We start from the raw sequence: 17,610 nt of genomic DNA on the forward strand, positions 1-17,610 counted from the left end.
GCTAAACGACCGTATCGGTAGCAGACTTGTCAACCGATACAAAATCCGCCGGGAATCCTTAGATACATTGCTTGTAAAGCTGTGGACCGGATATCGCGTTGCTGTGAATCGGTTGCGAGTGAGGCTTTATGGTTTTCATAACAATAGCAAGAGTTCTGCACCGTGCTCAACTTGTTTTGTTTACATTTCAGTAGCATCACTATTCAATCTACTTCCGTGTTTACAGAGAGCGAGCAAAGTAGCGCTCAGAGACGCTTCATTCCCCGGATGTTGTAAACATAACGCAAAGACAGACGTTACGCACGCCGTGCTCGCGACACGGCGCGCGCGCGCACACCGAGTGACAACATGCAACAGTGGAGACAGTTAGCAGAAGCCGGTGCCGTACATCTCGATATTTCCCATGGCTATCGAGTCCTCTCGGTGCACTTGTATGTCCCGGGCCGGCGTTGGTACTGCACGCAAGCCAAAAAGAATAACTCCCGTGACGATCCAATGCATGGATTCAAACGACACAGGTATGTTCTACAGCCAAACACCAGCTAAGCTAAAAGCACACTGCAAGTATCTAATTTCTCAGTTTGTGGCTCCCTGTCAATGTACACAACTAGCATGAGCAGCAGATAGGAGAACTGAGACGTGCCCGCAATTACGTCATCAAACTCAAAATGAACGACAGCCCAAAAAACAAAACAAACAGTAGTGATTCCGTAGTCATCATCGTGTCTCAGATTAAAAAAACAAAAAAGATATCATACATTAACCAAAAATGAATGTGATGGCAAAGAAAAACAAAAATTGTTAAAAACAAAAATTGTTGATAAAAAGGTTAGGGTACTTTTGGAAATATTTTTGGATATATTAAATTGTTAAAATGGGTTTGATAGATTTATTGTTCCATAAGGTGGCTTCATATTTCTTTTGGCTGGACGGTAGGTTTATTTCATGTCTTAAATTTATGTTTCTGAAATACTTCACAATGTGGACATATTCTGTTTAATTGTGTTGGTGTCTTTTGAAAGGTTAAATATTTAACATTTAACATTGAATTATCAGCCTTTTGTTTTCCTGATCCTTATTTTGAATGAAAAAAAAAAATAATAATTATAACTGTTAATAACAACTAATAAATATTTAAACTGATACATTTTCAGTCATATCGCCCAGCCCTTTGTTCCGGTCCATTTAAATAATTGATTCAATATATAAAAATATAGAAGACATTGTTGTTGTTCTTTTTTAACACATTTGTAGATACTGTAAAAATTTGTGGTGTTTTAAGATTAATGTTTACAAGCAACAAATGTCACTATAAGTTTTGAATATTGAAATGAAGCGTATCGAATCGAAAATTGTATCGTTCCCAAACTTAATCGAACCGTATCGAACCGTTCTGTTCTGAAAGATAATCGTTTTTCAATCGAATCGCAACTTGTGTATCGAGATACATATCGAATCGGCCTCATGTCAGAGATTCCCACCCCTAGTTTATATAATCATCTTTGCGTGTCCTGAAAGGCACTACATCAGTGTTATTTATTAATATTGCGGGTATATTATGAATATAATCATGAATTACTGGCCGTGTTTGAATTTGTAGGCTGCGTCCACCAAATGCCAAATTTAACAGCCACATGACGTAACTTCCGGTGCACCTCAACTGCACGTCGGTGTTTCGTTGAGGCGAGCTGAGCTCAGTTCCAGTTTGTTGAGGCCAAGGGATCGAGGCGGAGTAAGGCTGTGGAGGCATACTACCGTAATTGCCGGACTATAAGCCACAACTTTTTTCACACGCTTTCAACCCTGCGGCTTATACAATGATGCGGCTAATATATGAATTTTTCGTCCTGAACTGTAACAAGCATTTGTAGTCATAAAATTAACACTGGAAGCGAGAGAATATTTGATCTTTTTCTCTTTCTGTGTGGGAGGATTTCCCATTGACAAATTGATTTATTTTCACATTGATATCTTTGGGGATCTATTTTGTACTGTGAATGAGGCCATCGGCGAAGGATACATGAAAAGAAGGGGGAACTTCTGCCATTAAGTTAAAGCGTGCATGTTCAGTGAGCATCTTTTTGTTTTTTGCTTGTTTTAGCACTTAACGAGCCACTTAAAGTTAATTGTTTGATTGACACTAAAATGCGAAGAAGATGTGATCAGCGGGGGTGGGGAGGGGGGGAGAGAGAGAGGACCGTGACGTTCAATGAGGAAGGAACTTCTTCAACCACCGGACATCGGGAGCTCTGGATGACACATAGCGCACACAGCTGTGCTGTGTGAGAGTTACGCCACAATTTATCAATGTATCGTGAATGCTTGGGCGAACGCAAAAGCCGGCATGATTTCCGAGGAGCGCACGTCAACGAGACTGACTAACAATGAGATGGAGCCTCAGCCTGGTGTGTTTGATGGAGATCCTGCCCAGTTCGTTTCGGATACAGAAGACGAGGACTTTGAGGGATTTGTGATTGGTCAAAAGCAACGCGAGTACATTGTTATTGCTCTGCCTTTTTAAAAACATGTGCTAGCGCATGTTTTAGCGTACAGTGTTCCCTCGTTTTCCGCTGGGGTTAGGTTCCAAAAAATACCCGCAATAAATGAAATCCGCGAAGTAGTTAGCTTTATGTTTTACAACTCTTATAAATGTTTTAAGGCTCTAAAATCCCCCGACCGCAAATGTTCTCACATTTCTCTCTTGTTCAAACATTGACAATGTTCAAACCTTCATAAATTTTATAAAATGGGTATATTACTGTAAAAAAAATATGCAAAATTGCACTTAAAAAAAAATCTGCGATACAGCGAGACCGCGAAAAGTCAACCGCGTTATAGGGAGGGAAGACTGTACTGCTAATGGCATGCTACCATGTGTAGCGTCGCTGGGAGGCACTCCCAGCATGCTTTGTGGCACTGGCAATTGAAAGGGCGTTTAAAATGCATGTTCTGTGATAATTATTCTACTAGTTAGTGGTTTAGATGTTGTATTGGTTTTGGTAGTGCTTTCTAGTTTGTTGCTACATGGTGATTTAATTTTGCCGTGACACCGTGATTGTACATGACAGGGAAGAATGACTTGCCTGCATTCTGCGAGTTGAAAGTGGGTAAGCGAGATCTTCTGTTTACAATAATGAAAGTGGTCACTGGTCCTCACTTACATAGTACCGTCTTGCTTTGTAAATATCTCATTTTCAATGTGGGCACATGCGGCTTATAGTCAGGTGCGGCTTAATGTTTGGACAAAATGCTTTTTCCTTTAGAAAAGTAGGGGGCGGCTTATAATCAGGTGCGCCTTATAGTCCAGCAATTACGGTAAATAAATGAAATCAATTCAATGAACTTAAGTCCTTTATTCACATTCAAATGGGGCTAGGGGGTGCTCTCAGAAATCTGTCTAGATCCATGTATTTATTTATTTATACAAATATAAAAAGTTCACAAATTAGCCATTCTGTTCCAATACAATGGCTGTTCCCGTGCTTATGCTATAGCCCGTCTGTGTTTATGAGGGCAGGGAAGGATGGGGTGACTTTTTGTTGTCGATACCCCAAAAACATGCGCATTGCGCAGAGCACAAATTTTGCTGGCAATACTTACACTGACGGTGTAAACGTTAACCTTAATTTTTTAGTATTAAGCTGTGTAACTTATCCTGAGGGTTAATGTTGTGTCAAAACACGCTGTATGTAATAGTTAGATAATGTTGCAATGTCACAATATCGATATTTTGTCCTACCTCTAAGCCATACATACACTAAGGGGAAAAAAATGTTAATTTAAGGATACAATGTCTGACTGAGGGTATTACGCTTAAAAGCTACTGCTTTTGTAGCCATGACACTTGAAGTTTAAAGCTTGGAAAGGTACCTGTACCTTTTTGAGCCTAGAGAAAGCACTAACAGAAACCAGTAATTACTGTGAATTTTAGTACAGATTGTTCCAAAAGGACAGCAACCGATAAATTACCATTATAAGATTGAACAGCTAACATGAAGCTCATCGGTAGCAAATGCAACCTTCACGTTAAAAAAAATAAATAAATAAATAAAAATAAAAAAAAAAAGAAAAGAAAAAAAGAAACTTTCTCTGCCACCTTTGCAGTCTTCATCTTCCCCTGTGGAGAGGCAATCCTCGTTGGCACCCTGCAGACGTGTTTTCTTCGGGCTGGAGCTGAGACCATCGACAGCCAGGTGCTCAGGCTCAACCTCTTCTTCAGCCTCTCCATCACCTACAACGTAACACACACAGACCATTGTAGTATAGATTTCAAATGTTGAATAGGAAAATTAATATTGACTCATCTGGAAAACGAAAGCTATCCCTTTTTCAATCTTAAGGTTTTATGAATTATTCAGGGCAATACATTCTTAGTTGATCCATGCTGAGACTCATACTGTCAAATGTTTTGTTTCTGTAGAAAAAAAAAAGAAGACAGTTTAGTTCTCTCGCCTGCTCTCTCTCCGCTAAATGTTCATGCTCCTGTGTGTGCATTCAGGCTAGCTACAGACATGCCGTGAGGGTGATACTTATGGTTGGCCGATGTGATCATACAACGCATATCCACCATCCGGCTCTTTTCACAATAAACACCGATATATGTTGTATGATCCCAACCATAGTCACAGGAGTGGAATTTCACTCCCGGCAAGGGACGTCCCACATCATTGCCACAGAAAAAAAATCCCGACTATAGAGCCCAATATTTGGATTGCTGCGGATTGTTCAGATTTTTCTACCCATTTTTATAAAAACTTTTACACAATTTTACATATACATAATTTATGATAGAAATACTTTTTTCTTTTTTTACATTTAACTGTTTTATTTAGATAACTTTTTCTTGTTTCAGGTATTTCTGTTCATTAACATCATATTTGATGTGTTTGATGTTTGTTTATGCATTTTATTTAATAATGTCTTTTTGTATATTTGATATTGCATTTTATTCAAAACTAATATAATAATAATAATAATAATAATAATAATAATAATAATAATACAGTAAATGATTGGTTTATTATGTTGGTCAGCCTAGATGACATTCAGTGTCCCACTGTACTGTACCAGCAGTCCCAGGTTGTGTTGCTCAGTTTGATAACAGTTCAAATTCAAACATGACAGGCTTCTCTTTGGGGCTTTGTGTGTGCTGAATTTGCCAAATTATTGCAGTACTTCAAAGATTTGCATGCAAGTTTGCAACCCAGTTGTCTACTTTGATGGCCTTAATCATTGTGGGTTGCAATCTAACAAGTCTCACATATAATTTACAAGGGTATTCATAATGAAAGAGTAGAACATGAAATAAGTTTATATAGGAGTATGAATGATCAATAATCACTATCATTGGCGGTGATAGGGGGCCCCAAAATCAAATTTTGCTTAAGGCCCTATAGATGCTTGGTAACAACACAAAACCTTGAAAAAACAACAACATTCTGCTTACTCATCGACATGTCTCCTGGCCATCATCAAGACTATCATGTTACTGAAGCACTCTTTCAATGTCAAACTCCAACTTAGATGACTTTTGGGGTGGCAAGACAAATATGAAGCCGCTTGTCCGCAATGATTCACTATCAACTAGAATATCTGAAATAGAAGGTAGTGGATCTCAGCCATTTTCACTGAAGCAACCCCCTTCGCTCCCAGCTGTTTTACGGAAATTTTGACTAATTTTGCAAGGCCCACAGAATATTGTGTTCTATTGCTATAAAAACACACCAAAAGAAAGATTAGCGTCTCTTCTTTCATCAGGAAAAAAAAAAAAAGGTACATTTCTACTAGGGCTGCACGATATTGGAAAAACATGCGATATGCGATATACTTGCTGAACATAGCGATATCGATATTATTGCGATATTTAACATGTACCTAAAGAAATTACATTTTTATTAATGAAAGAAAAAACATTTTTCATGTGGCAAAATAAGTAACCTTAATGTAATCTTAGTTAATTAATTGTAATTATGTCTTGATAATTTTCAACTATTGAATGGCGATGCACATTTTAGTTAGCATCTGACTGGTCAAATTCATATAAAAAGCATAAAATTCCATATAAAACTTATTGCATACCTTTGCGATATGCATATTGCAAGGGCCAATATCGCGATAGATATTTTTTCGATATATTGTGCAGCCCTAATTTCTACCTGTTTCCGTTTTTCAGCAATTAGCATTAGAATATAGCTAACTTTCATCATTATTCACAAATCTGTTTTGAAATGTGGGGAAATCAGCTTGTTTTCAACATGGCCCTTGTTGATCTCTTATACTCTGCTGTCACTTGCTGGCCGTTTTTGTAATGACTACCATTGCTTCACCCATTCTCTGCAAAATACCCTATTATTCTATCTGTGCTAGTCAAGCAAAATACCAAAACTCAACGCATCTTTATTTACACAGTGGTATCTCTACTTACGAACGTCTCTTCATACAAAATTTTCAAGTTACAAAACGCCTCAACAGGTAAATATTGCCTCTTGTTACGAAAGAAATTTCAAAATATGAAAGGTAAAAATATAGTAGCGAACGCAACATACTTTCAGCTATGGCTATTACCTAGCATCTTTCTGGCACCCCATTGTCTAAGAGGAACCTCTACCATATGTATCTATGTGTGTAGATAATAGATCGGTGTCTATGCAGCATCCTCCTCATTCATCCCTCGGGCCATGAGGTGTTTAGTTTTTCATGAATGTATTAACTAAAGGCAGACGAATTTGTGCAAAAATTCAAACAATTGGTGATTGATGAAGGCACAGTAAGTTGTTAATTGCGACGAGACGGGCCTTTTTTGGAAAAAGATGCCTCGCAGTACCTGAAGTCTCCATCAAGTTTTGGAATTTGTTGAAAAGAATCACCCAGAAAAAGTGTTCATCAGTCGGGCGATCGCTCACTAAGATGATGTTTGCCTTGGACATTTTCAAAGGATTGTTTAAAAAAAAAAAAAAAAAAAACATCCTTGGATCAGTTCTTTGCAAAACACCAGGCAGAAAAAACACTTCTGAGAGAGAACATGAACCAAAGAGGGCCAAAAATGATGAGGACAGCAGTTAAAAAGGTAAATGGCCATCATTTTTATTCTTTACCCTATTCTTTGTTTTTTACATTACGCATAACTCTCATTTATTGTGCAATAATCTAATTGGAACATGTGTCTCTACTTTTTCTACTTAAGAATTTTCTACTTAAGAACTTTCTTCTGGAACCAATTGATTTCGTAAGTACAGGTACCACTGTATAGTATTTTCACAATAGCTGTAGCTGTAACAGAGTGCTTTCCAGAAATTAGCAAAAACACAACAGAACACATAACATAAAGTGACAAACGTACAATCTTAATTACCACGTCTACATATGTTTTGTTGTTTGAAGTGATCATACAGTAGATGAAAGAGGAGAGTTTGAATCTCCGTTGACCTTTTGCTCCAAGTTGATCAGAGACGTCATGTTCACAGCATGCATGACATCATGTGTTTTCTACAAGCTAACTTTGACAGTAAACGAGCAGCTGCAGCGTACATTGATGAGTCACGTACATACAGTACGTACGGAAAGAATAGTTCAATTCTTCAGTGCCATTTAGATTCAAAGAACAAAAAAACTCTACCCGTGCACAGGTAATTGCCCTTTACACTGGCACGGAAATAGGGGCCTCGGAGAGGGAGGGAGCACTGCCCGTTATCGTCAATCTGTCATTTTTTTCAACTGTAATCGTCATCAGAGGTACGCGGTTATTCCATCAGTCCATGATTCGTCAATAAAAGGGTCACTCCCGACGGAAAGCCCACCTCTGCTATTCATTAATCAAGCATAATTATACCGTCACTGTATTCGGTAATTGAATAACCAAACACAACAAATCATATTTTACACTAAACATATCATTAAACTAGTTGCCATAAAAGCCTAAACTAGTAACTAGAGCTGCAAGCAGCTATGAAGGGCCCTCGCAACCCGGGCCATGTTGGGGTATTTGCATGTCGGGGTACTGGCATGTTGGGGTACTGTTTCATAGGAAACCGTCTAAATTGTAAATGTTTTTGACATGCTTTGTGTTTGCAAAGTTTCATGGAAGACCAAAAATGATGCACAATTAAAATAAAATCAAAATGGATTGGCACATGGCTATAGAATAATTTTTGGAGGTATTAGGCTGATAGGTATGCCTCCCAATATTCACACATCTAGCTGAACCATATAATCAGATATACTTAATAAAAATATCTAGACGGTGCTATTGAGCCATTTATTTCAAATTGCACAACAAATGATAAAATATTCATGTTCGTGAGAGATCTGATCTGTGTGCAAAATTTTGTGAGTTTTTGCCCATGTTTAGACTCTCCAAAAAAAAAATTCTTTGCAAACAATGCATCGCTACAGCAAAGGCGTGTGACAAAATAAAAAAATTAAATAACTTTTCATCTTAAATATCTTAAGATGAAACATGCCAAAGAATGAAGACGATGTGATAAGTTTTGCAGAAAATATGACCCCTATAAAAGGCCCCAAAAAGTGGCTACAAATACCAAAGTAAATCAAAATGGCAGACTTCCTGTTTAGTTCAGCATATGGTTCCAAGAGACTTTTTTGTACATCGTGGGCTCTTATGTATGCCTCCAAGTTATCATAGCTCTAGGTGAAACGTACAACCGTGAATGCTTCGTTAAAGAGGATTTTTTTTTTTTTTTAGCACAAAATGTGATGCCCGGCCCCTGGGGGACTTCCTGTTGGGTTTAGTACATGGTACCAAGAGACTTTTTTTGTACATCGTGGGCTGTTGTCTCCAAATTTTCGTAGCTCTAGCTGCTTCGTACAACTGGGAATGCTTCATTAAGAAGGATTTTTTTTCCTTTGCAAACAAGTGCATGCCACGACAACAGCGTGCGATGAAATAAAAAGCTTTCAATAAATTTTCATCGTCAACATCTTAAGATGAATCACACCAAGTTTGAAAATGATCGGATAAACTCTGTAGGAGGAGTTCGTTAAAATAAGACCCCTATGAAATGGCCAAAAAAATGGCAACACGTTCCAAAGTAAATCAAAATGGCGGACTTCCTGTTGGGGTTAGCATAGGTTTCAAAAAGAGTTTTTTGTACCTCGAAGCCTGTTACATATGTCTTCAAATTTTGGTAACTCTAGGTAAAACGTACAACCGGGAATGCTTCGTTAAAGAGGAGTTTTTTAGCTCAAAATGTGATGCCCGGCCCCTGGGGGACTTCCTGTTGGGTTTAGCACTTAGCACCAAGTGATTTTTTGTACATTGTGGGCTGTTACATATGTCTACAAATTTTCGTAGCTCTAGCTGCTTCGTACAACTGGGAATTCTTCATTAAGAAGAATTTTTTTCCTTTGCAAACAAGTGCATGCCACGGCAACAGCGTGCGACGAAATAAAAGCTTTCAATAACTTTTCATCTTCAACATCTTAAGATGAATCACACCAAGTTTGAAGATGATGGGATAAACTCTGTAGGAGGAGTTCGTTAAAATAAGACCCCTATGAAATGGCCAAAAAAATGGCAACACGTTCCAAAGTAAATCAAAATGGTGGACTTTCTGTTAGGTTTAGCATATGGTTCAAAAAGAGTTTTTTGTACCTCGAGGGCTGTTACATATGTCTTCAAATTTTGGTAACTCTAGGTGAAACGTACAGCCAGGAATGCTTCTTTAAGTAAGAATTTTGAAACGCAAAATTTGATGCCCCGCCTCTGGCGGATTTCCTGTTGGGTTTAGCATATGGCACCAACAGACTTTTTTGTAGATCATAGTCTGTTACATATGTGTACCAATTTTCGTAGCTCTAGGTTAAACGTACAACCGGCAATACTACGTTTAGTAAGAGTTTTGCAACTCTAAATTTGATGCCTCACCCCCGTCATATAGTAGGTCAAAATTTTTCAAACTTTAGATTTTTTACCATGATGTTGTCCCAGGTCTTGAGATGGTACAGCCCAAGTTTGAAGTCAATCGGGTTAACCGTGTAGGAGAAGCAGGCAATAGTATGATCCATGTAAATGTGCAAAACTGGGCCAAAATTGGACATTCAGATGATCATACCTCACTTTCTGTCTACTTTAGGGTACACACATCAAAGAGGTTTTTGTTCATCGGGATGTGATACAGGTGCCACACAATTTTCATAGCCGTCGGACAATCGTAGCGGGTCAGGGATCCGTTTAACCTATGTAGGTGGTGCTATGGAGCCATTTTTCTGTTATCACCTATGGCGACTTTAAAATATCAAATTTTTCGCCAGGCCTGACGTGTGTGTAAAGTTTGGTGAGTTTTCGTTCACGTTTAGTGTCTCAAAAATGTGATTGTTTGCGGAAAAGAATAATAACAAAGAAAAAGAATAATAAGAATTCCTTGAAAAACAATAGGGCCACGCAGCGGCACCGCCGCCACCGCTGCTCGGGCCCTAACTAGCATAACATCACGTGAATACACGTATGCTATAGTGTACAATTTCCACTTGACACGGGCATTCAAGGTGATTAATTAAAATCACCTTTTGGCATCTGCAGATACAGGCAATCTGTAACTGAAGTTTTATGGCACGCGCGAACGCTAGCTACTCGAGAGAAGCAAAAGGAAAACACACACTTCACTCGTGTTGAGTCAGCCCTGGCTAAATAATACAGTTCAAGGCGAGGCTCAACGTGGGGTGGACCTCGAAGTTTGACTCAACGCACACGGATTCTCGATGACTCTAAGTGCCTTCTTCTGTTTGTTTGCTTTTTGTTGACCGATTTCCTTGGCGGCTGTAATGATGCACCGTCTTATTACGGCATTTATTAATTAAAGTTAAGATCAAAGATTACAAAATGACTGAAACCCAAATACTAACCTCAATCATCCAGGGTGTGTGCCATCTGCTGGGGACATGTGGTACTGCACCCATCACACTCATTTCTTATGTGGAGTTTTTTTTTTTTTTTTTAAACCACAACTTTTGAACTCAATGGCCTACAGCCCTAGGCTCTCATAAACCTTCAACTCCCCCATTTTCAGGGCCCCTTGAACACGCTGGGTGCGCTTCCGTGGGTCTATGACCATCTGTTCAACAAGAATGGTCGTCAAAATGGCCGTTTCGACCACTTCCGTCAAATAGTTCTGTTAGCTCTGCCCTGACTGACAGAGTTGAGTGTTTGTAATTTTGATGCCCCATGAAGTGTTAAAAAAATAAAATAAATGTGACGTCAGAAGACGGCGCATCATTAAATCTGTGAGTTTCGTTAAAATTGTTAAACCACAGACGGACAGTCCATCAGTAGTCTACTGATGCAATGCCAACCTCTTACCGTAATGAGGATCAGCATTATACCAGGGGTGGGCAAACTCAGTCCTCGAGGCCCCAGAGTCCTGCAGGTTTAGGAAGTTTCCCTCTTCCAATGCAAGCTGATTCCAATAAACAGGATCATTGTCAGCCTTATTGACCACACTATAAAATGGGTGCATCATTTATTTTTAGGGCTGTCAAAATTAAAGCGTTAACTTTGGAGATTAATTTAAATTCATGAAAGCGTTATTTATTTTTTAACTCAGTTAACTCGGTGTGCACCCAGACTTGGAAGAGTCAGTAATGAGAAGATGAATAAACATATGTAGTTTTACTTTCTGATTTACTTACTTGGTGCTTGTTGGAGAACTCAAATGTGATTTGCGCACTTTGCAGAGCCAAATTCAAGTAGCCTATTAACAGGGTTGGGGAATCCAGGTCCAGAAAGTAAAAACCCTGCCACAGATTGTCTTTAGCCCAGGATTATTATAGTTTTGAAATTTTAGTTAGTTTTTATTTTGTTTTGAGTTTTGTTTTTTAAATTTAGTTAGTTTTAATTAGTTTTCATGGAGGTCCTGTTAGTTTTAGTTATTTAATAAATTCTTAGTTCTAGTTTAGTTTCCATTAGTTTCAGTATTAGTTTTAGTTTTAAAAAGTGTATTACTTGTGCGCAATATTTAAGAAAACACCATGGGAGCGACGTCATCTCAAGATACTTTTCTATTGGCTGTTGCTAGATGACGTCACTTAACTTCTGTGTGACACACTTTCAAACGTCCTTATTCCGGTTAATATCAAAATAAATCGACCGTACTTAAAATCACATTTAAAATCATCCCCAAAGGCTCATACATTAAATTACCCCCCCCCCAAAAAAAAAACAAGGACATTTTTGCTTTAAATATAGTTAGTTTTAGTTAGGGCGGCATGGTATATTGAGTGGTTAGCACGTCCGCCTCCCAGTTCTGAGGACTCGGGTTCGAGTCCAGGCTCCGGCCTTCCTGGGTGGAGTTTGCATGTTCTCCCCGTGCCCGCGTGGGTCTTCTCCGGGTACTTCGGTCTCCTCCCGCATTCCAAAGACATGCATGGCAGGTTAATTGAGCGCTCCGAATTGTCCCGAGGTGTGCTTGTGAGTGTGGATGGTTGTTTATCTCTGTGTGCCCTACGATTGGCCGGCAACCTGTCCAGGGTGTACTGCCCAAAGCCAGCTGAGATAGGCTCCAGTGACCCTTGTGAGGAATAAGCGGTCAAGAAGATGGATGGATGGTTTTAGTTTTTTCAACATAAAATGTAATTTCAGTTAGTTTTCATTTTATAAAAAGCATTTTTGTTATTTGATTTAATTAACAAAACTGTTTTTTTTTATTATTTTAATTTCAATTTTTTCGTTAGTTTTAGTTTACTAAAATAACCTAGTACAGTATTGCTTTACACCTGTATGATAATTAAAAAGCAAAATTATTTACTGTGTAATTATTAAATGTTTTAAGAGATCATTTTGATGTCTATTATTTGCTATGAAAAAATGGTTTAAAATCCAAACAAATCAACAAGCGTATTTGACCATAGAGGCGCTACGTCCTTTTCCACACATTTCTGATGCATGTCGTCTTTGTGGTTGTAAAATAAATTATGATAAAAATATAATTCGACTGATGTGGTGTTTAGACTTGATAGGGACCAAGTGAGTCTTGTAGATAAAAAGTCATCATTTGAAGGTGAATGCAATACCCTAAAGATCTCAATATGTGTAAAGTGCACAATGATACCACAGGAAAAAAAACAAAACAAAGCACAACCTTGGCAGGAGAAATATGAGCTCAGTCTTTAGAATAGCAACACACAAAAGGTACATTTCATGCACACATATGACCAAAATAAAAAAATAAAAAAAACATCTGTGCAAAAAGCAATGGCCCAAATATATATCCTGCAGTTACGCATTATTAAACGTGCCATTTTCTGCGACAAATGGATGAATCAAAAAGACGCGGAGACAGACAAAGCTTTTTGTCTGGTAGGCGGGCCCCTCATCTCTTGACTGAAATGGAGCGGCGATGTGACACCTCGGGGTGCAGACGAACAGCGCCAATGAACTCATTATCCTCCAGCGTGGAGCAAACTAGTAAACCTATTGCTCCACTTTGGATCCCTCAACTAAAGTCAAACTTCCATCGGCTAGTGGTCTGAGTTGGATCCAAATAAGTATTCGGTGCACGAAGTTATTTAAAACACCGAACGTGTTTCCGATCACAACCGATACAAGATGCTTCCACCAAAGGGAATCACAGCACATCCTCTTAAGAAAATCAAAGCCAAGTAAAATGGCGAGGATTGGGCAACTGGAGGCAATTTTAGGGATGATCGAAAAAGACTGACTCATACAACTGTAAACTGCGACCTATCAGCGATTATAATGCGATCTGCACACCCGTCTTCGTAATTAGTAATGCCTGTAGTAATGACCTGTTTAACGCGCTTTGACGTGCGCGTTACCTGCGAGGGAGACGCGCATTTTCTTGACACTTTTAATGGCTCTTGTCTACCCACAATGGGACTCGAGATGCGGCTCGAGTCGCGCGACACATCTCCGCCGTGGGAACCGAGGGCACGCGGAGTCGACACCGACCGCTACTCACCGGTCCGCGACCGCAGCGCATCGGAGCAAGACAGTTTTTCCGCTATTGTTTGGGTCTGCGGGGAGGTGGAAGCAGCCATTTTGCCCCCATATGCACCGCTGAGCTAAGGCGTGACCAATCGAGAGGAGGCGGAGGTTGGGATGAACGCACCGAGTCGAGTGCCACATCAACGGGCATCCGGAGACTTTCTCACCACACTCCTCCAGTACCCCTCTCCCTCTCTCCCTGATACACACGCACACACACGCATACTTGAGCAGGGTGACACCCAGGTCAGACACCCCTGTTTTGACTCAGCATTCAAAGTGACAGGTGAACTAGATCCCACAGCTTCATACATCCGCCGTTAACATCCTTCCATTTGCAGCCAACAAGCCTGCATTTATTTATTTATTTATTTTTAACATTCATTCACTTTGGCCCACAACTAAACACAGCTAAAGGCCAACTCTGATGGCCCTAGTAGTAAACAAGCCCTTCAATATCATTTGACAAGACTGAGGAAACAAGGCAAATCTGTGCAATTTAGACAGCACAGATTATACATATTTATATGCATTTGGAAATGGTGCTACTCAGACTTCATTCAGAAGATTCTACGTGTGCATGTTTTTTTGGTTCATTTATACTGCCATAATGTACAATATATCCAAATTGTGTGGCTGAAGAGCAAATAATTCATAATTGTGTCGCTATATATGCACTGTAAATCCAGCTTCACAATCTTCAGTTCCTGAGGGAGGAAGCCATTTAACCCAAGAAACATTCAATAAACTCAGGAGATGAAGAAAACACTCATCCATTAGTGAGTACATCCTAGACAGTTTGGCAGTCAAGCATGGTAAACCTACATATAATAAATCATTCACATTCACACCTATGGAAAATTCAACTACTGTCAATGGATATAAAAAGTCTACCCCCCACCTATTGTTTCAAATACCTTTTTTTTTTGTGATAAAGAAAATGAAACCACGAGCAAAAAATTCCCAAAATTTTGCACCATTAATGTGACCAGCAGTATAACCTGTACAACTCAACTAAAAACAACATAATAATATTAAACATACCATAGAAAACAGTGAAGCCAGTCCTCGTCAAGCAGAACCAAATAGCGCAACAGTGACATAATCAAACTGGACGCCCCGCCATGCACAATTGATGGAAAGACGGGAAGAAAAGTGGTCAGCAAGAGGACAAAAGCAACAACAAAGGAGCTACTGAATTTCTTGCAAATTGTTTAGTACATGTCAGAATGATCTCTGTGGGACTCTTACGTCTCAGCTGCTTGTTCTTAGCACCAATCAAAAGCATGAAGAAAAATTCTGGTGTTTAAGTAAATAAGCATTATTATACAAATACTGCATGAAGCCCAATTCACACAGGCTGCGGAAAGGACGCGGTGCGTTTTCTGTACGGCTTCTGCAAGGACTGCAATTCACACCGCGTGCATTGCGTGTCCGGAAATCTGCTCCCGATAGACCACAAGATCACGTGTAGTTCACGCAATAACAACCGTGTACATAGACCCTTCCAGCTGACGTTACTGCTTAGCTCCCACTGCAGCTCCCGGGGGGGCAAACATCCCATAATAAATGAATGTAGAGAGCTTGATTTTCGGCAAGCGTTTTCGTTAAAAGGTGGGATAAATGTGTCACAAAAAATGTCCAGAGTAGGACACTACATTACTGTGAATCATTGAAACCAGTCATTTGGAGCCGCTAGCTACAAAAAAAAGTTGCGTCGTAGTTTCACGCTAGCCACTGTGCTAGTCTTTTACTCCTCACTGTCTTTCGCAGGGTTTAGAATCGCTGCCGGCAGCCGAAAGAACGCTCTCATCTGTCTTTAAGCCATTAGAGCATCCGTTGGCCGCGCACAAGTTCACCCATAGCATTGGTAGCTGATTTATCAACTGTTTGAGACCTATTTTCTAATTCACTCGCATTGACGCACTGCCCCCCGCCGCTAGAGGCGCACTTCAAAGTGACGTCACACTGGAAGGGCCTATAGAGTCCTATTTGTAAACAATAGCCACGCCTGCCTGTTGTCACATCGATAGGCTTTGTAGACAATATTTCTGGGACTTCCACCATGGCTGACTACCATGGCTGTTCTACCGTCCATGGGTAAGTAAGTTTTGTGTTTAAATAGTGTTATTTTGTCATGTTTAATTTATTCTGAGCAATTTTTTTTACTTGAATGTCCGACTCGTTTCATGCTATGTAGCTATGTTGCCCCCCCCCCCCCCCCAAAAAAAGTTGGCAAACGGTTTTATTTTGAAATATACCGGCTTTACCTTGATGTGAGACGCCCAACTTCCTGTCCGGCTCGTGTAATTTCTTCAGCTTCATGAAATTCCGCATGCGGGATCCGAAAAAATAGAACGCTTGCGGAAACCTTCCGCATTGCCGCAGTCGTTCCGCACCACACCACAGCTGGTGTGATTTAACACGTAGACTTGAATGCGGTCTATCCTTGCGGCGTCTGCACAGCCGCCGTACGGAAAACTCACCATGTCCGTTCCGCAGCCAGTATGAATTGGGCTTTAGTGTAATCGCTATGTGCATCCAGCTTAGAGCTTTTCATCAGCTAACCTCACATGCGTATTTTGGGACTGACAAAGAGACGATCCCAACGAGTATGCAGAACAAACAGCACAAAAAGTCCGAGTTGACAATCACTCAAACTGTCTTACAATGAGCTGAGGCCACCATGCTGTACTTTGGCCTACAATGAATTTGAACCATAAAACGTACCTTCTTTAACATCCTCCTCCTCATTCAAAGGTCCAGGAGATGGAGACGACTCAGAAACAGGAGAAGCAGCTGAAGCTATCCTCCTCTCACTTGTTTCCCCCTCCATTTTAACCTCAATGATCCCGTCCTCCTCGTCCTCGTCTTCTTCTTCATCATCATCATCATCATCCTGAACAGAGACAGGGCTCCGTGGCGGAGCTGTGGGGATTACAAGGTCCGGTCTGCTGGAGAACAATTTTCTTAGAATGTGGATCGGCGAGATGGTAACATCCCAGTTTGTGATGCCAAAGTCTCGGAGGTGCGCCCGGGCATGGCTCGACAGGCCGGCGCGAGTGTCAAAGCCAGCGCTACAGAACTCGCAGTGCATCACACTGAACGTGGTTGGATCAAAGTTAGCCACTGTGGAGAGAGGGGAAAAAAAGGTGCTGCTTCAGATATGTGACTGAATATGCAAATGTATACAACCACTTCCTGTTATCATCTGAAATAACATTTCTGAAAAAGAAGAAAAAAAAAAAAAAAAAAAAAGTCTATCATCCAGTTTCCTCACACATTCAAAGACATGCATGTAAATTAGGGCCCGAACATATACAGCATTGTCTATGTATGAGACGTGTCGTATAACTCCATGTACACTTAATTTGACTCTACAGGAGCCTCGTTGATTTTAAACAACAAACTGCTTTAACATGCACGTTCATCCACCATATATTCATCCCGACATATCGCGGAAGATTTTCATCACGGGGCTTGTTATTGATTCCAGAGGACAGCATGCTGAAAATAACAGCTTTCTGGACCTCAACTTCATTTACCAGGGTCTTCAGCTCACATTTTGTGAAGTTTCTCTTTTTTTGCAGCGGCAACTCATGGCTTGATAATGTGATCATGCAGAGCGATTATTCCCACCAGCAGGCCCTGCC

The 17,610-nt window shown here is 40.1% G+C and overlaps 1 protein-coding gene across 5 annotated transcripts in view; it reads right to left on the reverse strand.

Annotated features, from left to right (window-relative positions):
* The window catches only part of wizb (WIZ zinc finger b), a 46,765-nt gene that overhangs the window by 15,579 nt on the left and 13,576 nt on the right, over window positions 1-17,610 (reverse strand). For all 5 annotated transcript variants that reach the window (XM_077499971.1, XM_077499961.1, XM_077499994.1 and 2 more), the window contains 2 exons: window positions 16,688-17,086; window positions 4,097-4,231 (listed from right to left, as the gene is read on the reverse strand). In XM_077499971.1, coding sequence (XP_077356097.1) covers window positions 4,097-4,231; window positions 16,688-17,086 — 534 coding nt within the window. The remainder of the gene's footprint in view (window positions 1-4,096; window positions 4,232-16,687; window positions 17,087-17,610) is intronic.

The sequence above is a fragment of the Festucalex cinctus genome, chromosome 1 (assembly GCF_051991245.1).
Source record: "Festucalex cinctus isolate MCC-2025b chromosome 1, RoL_Fcin_1.0, whole genome shotgun sequence".
Classification (NCBI taxonomy): Eukaryota; Metazoa; Chordata; class Actinopteri; order Syngnathiformes; family Syngnathidae; genus Festucalex; species Festucalex cinctus.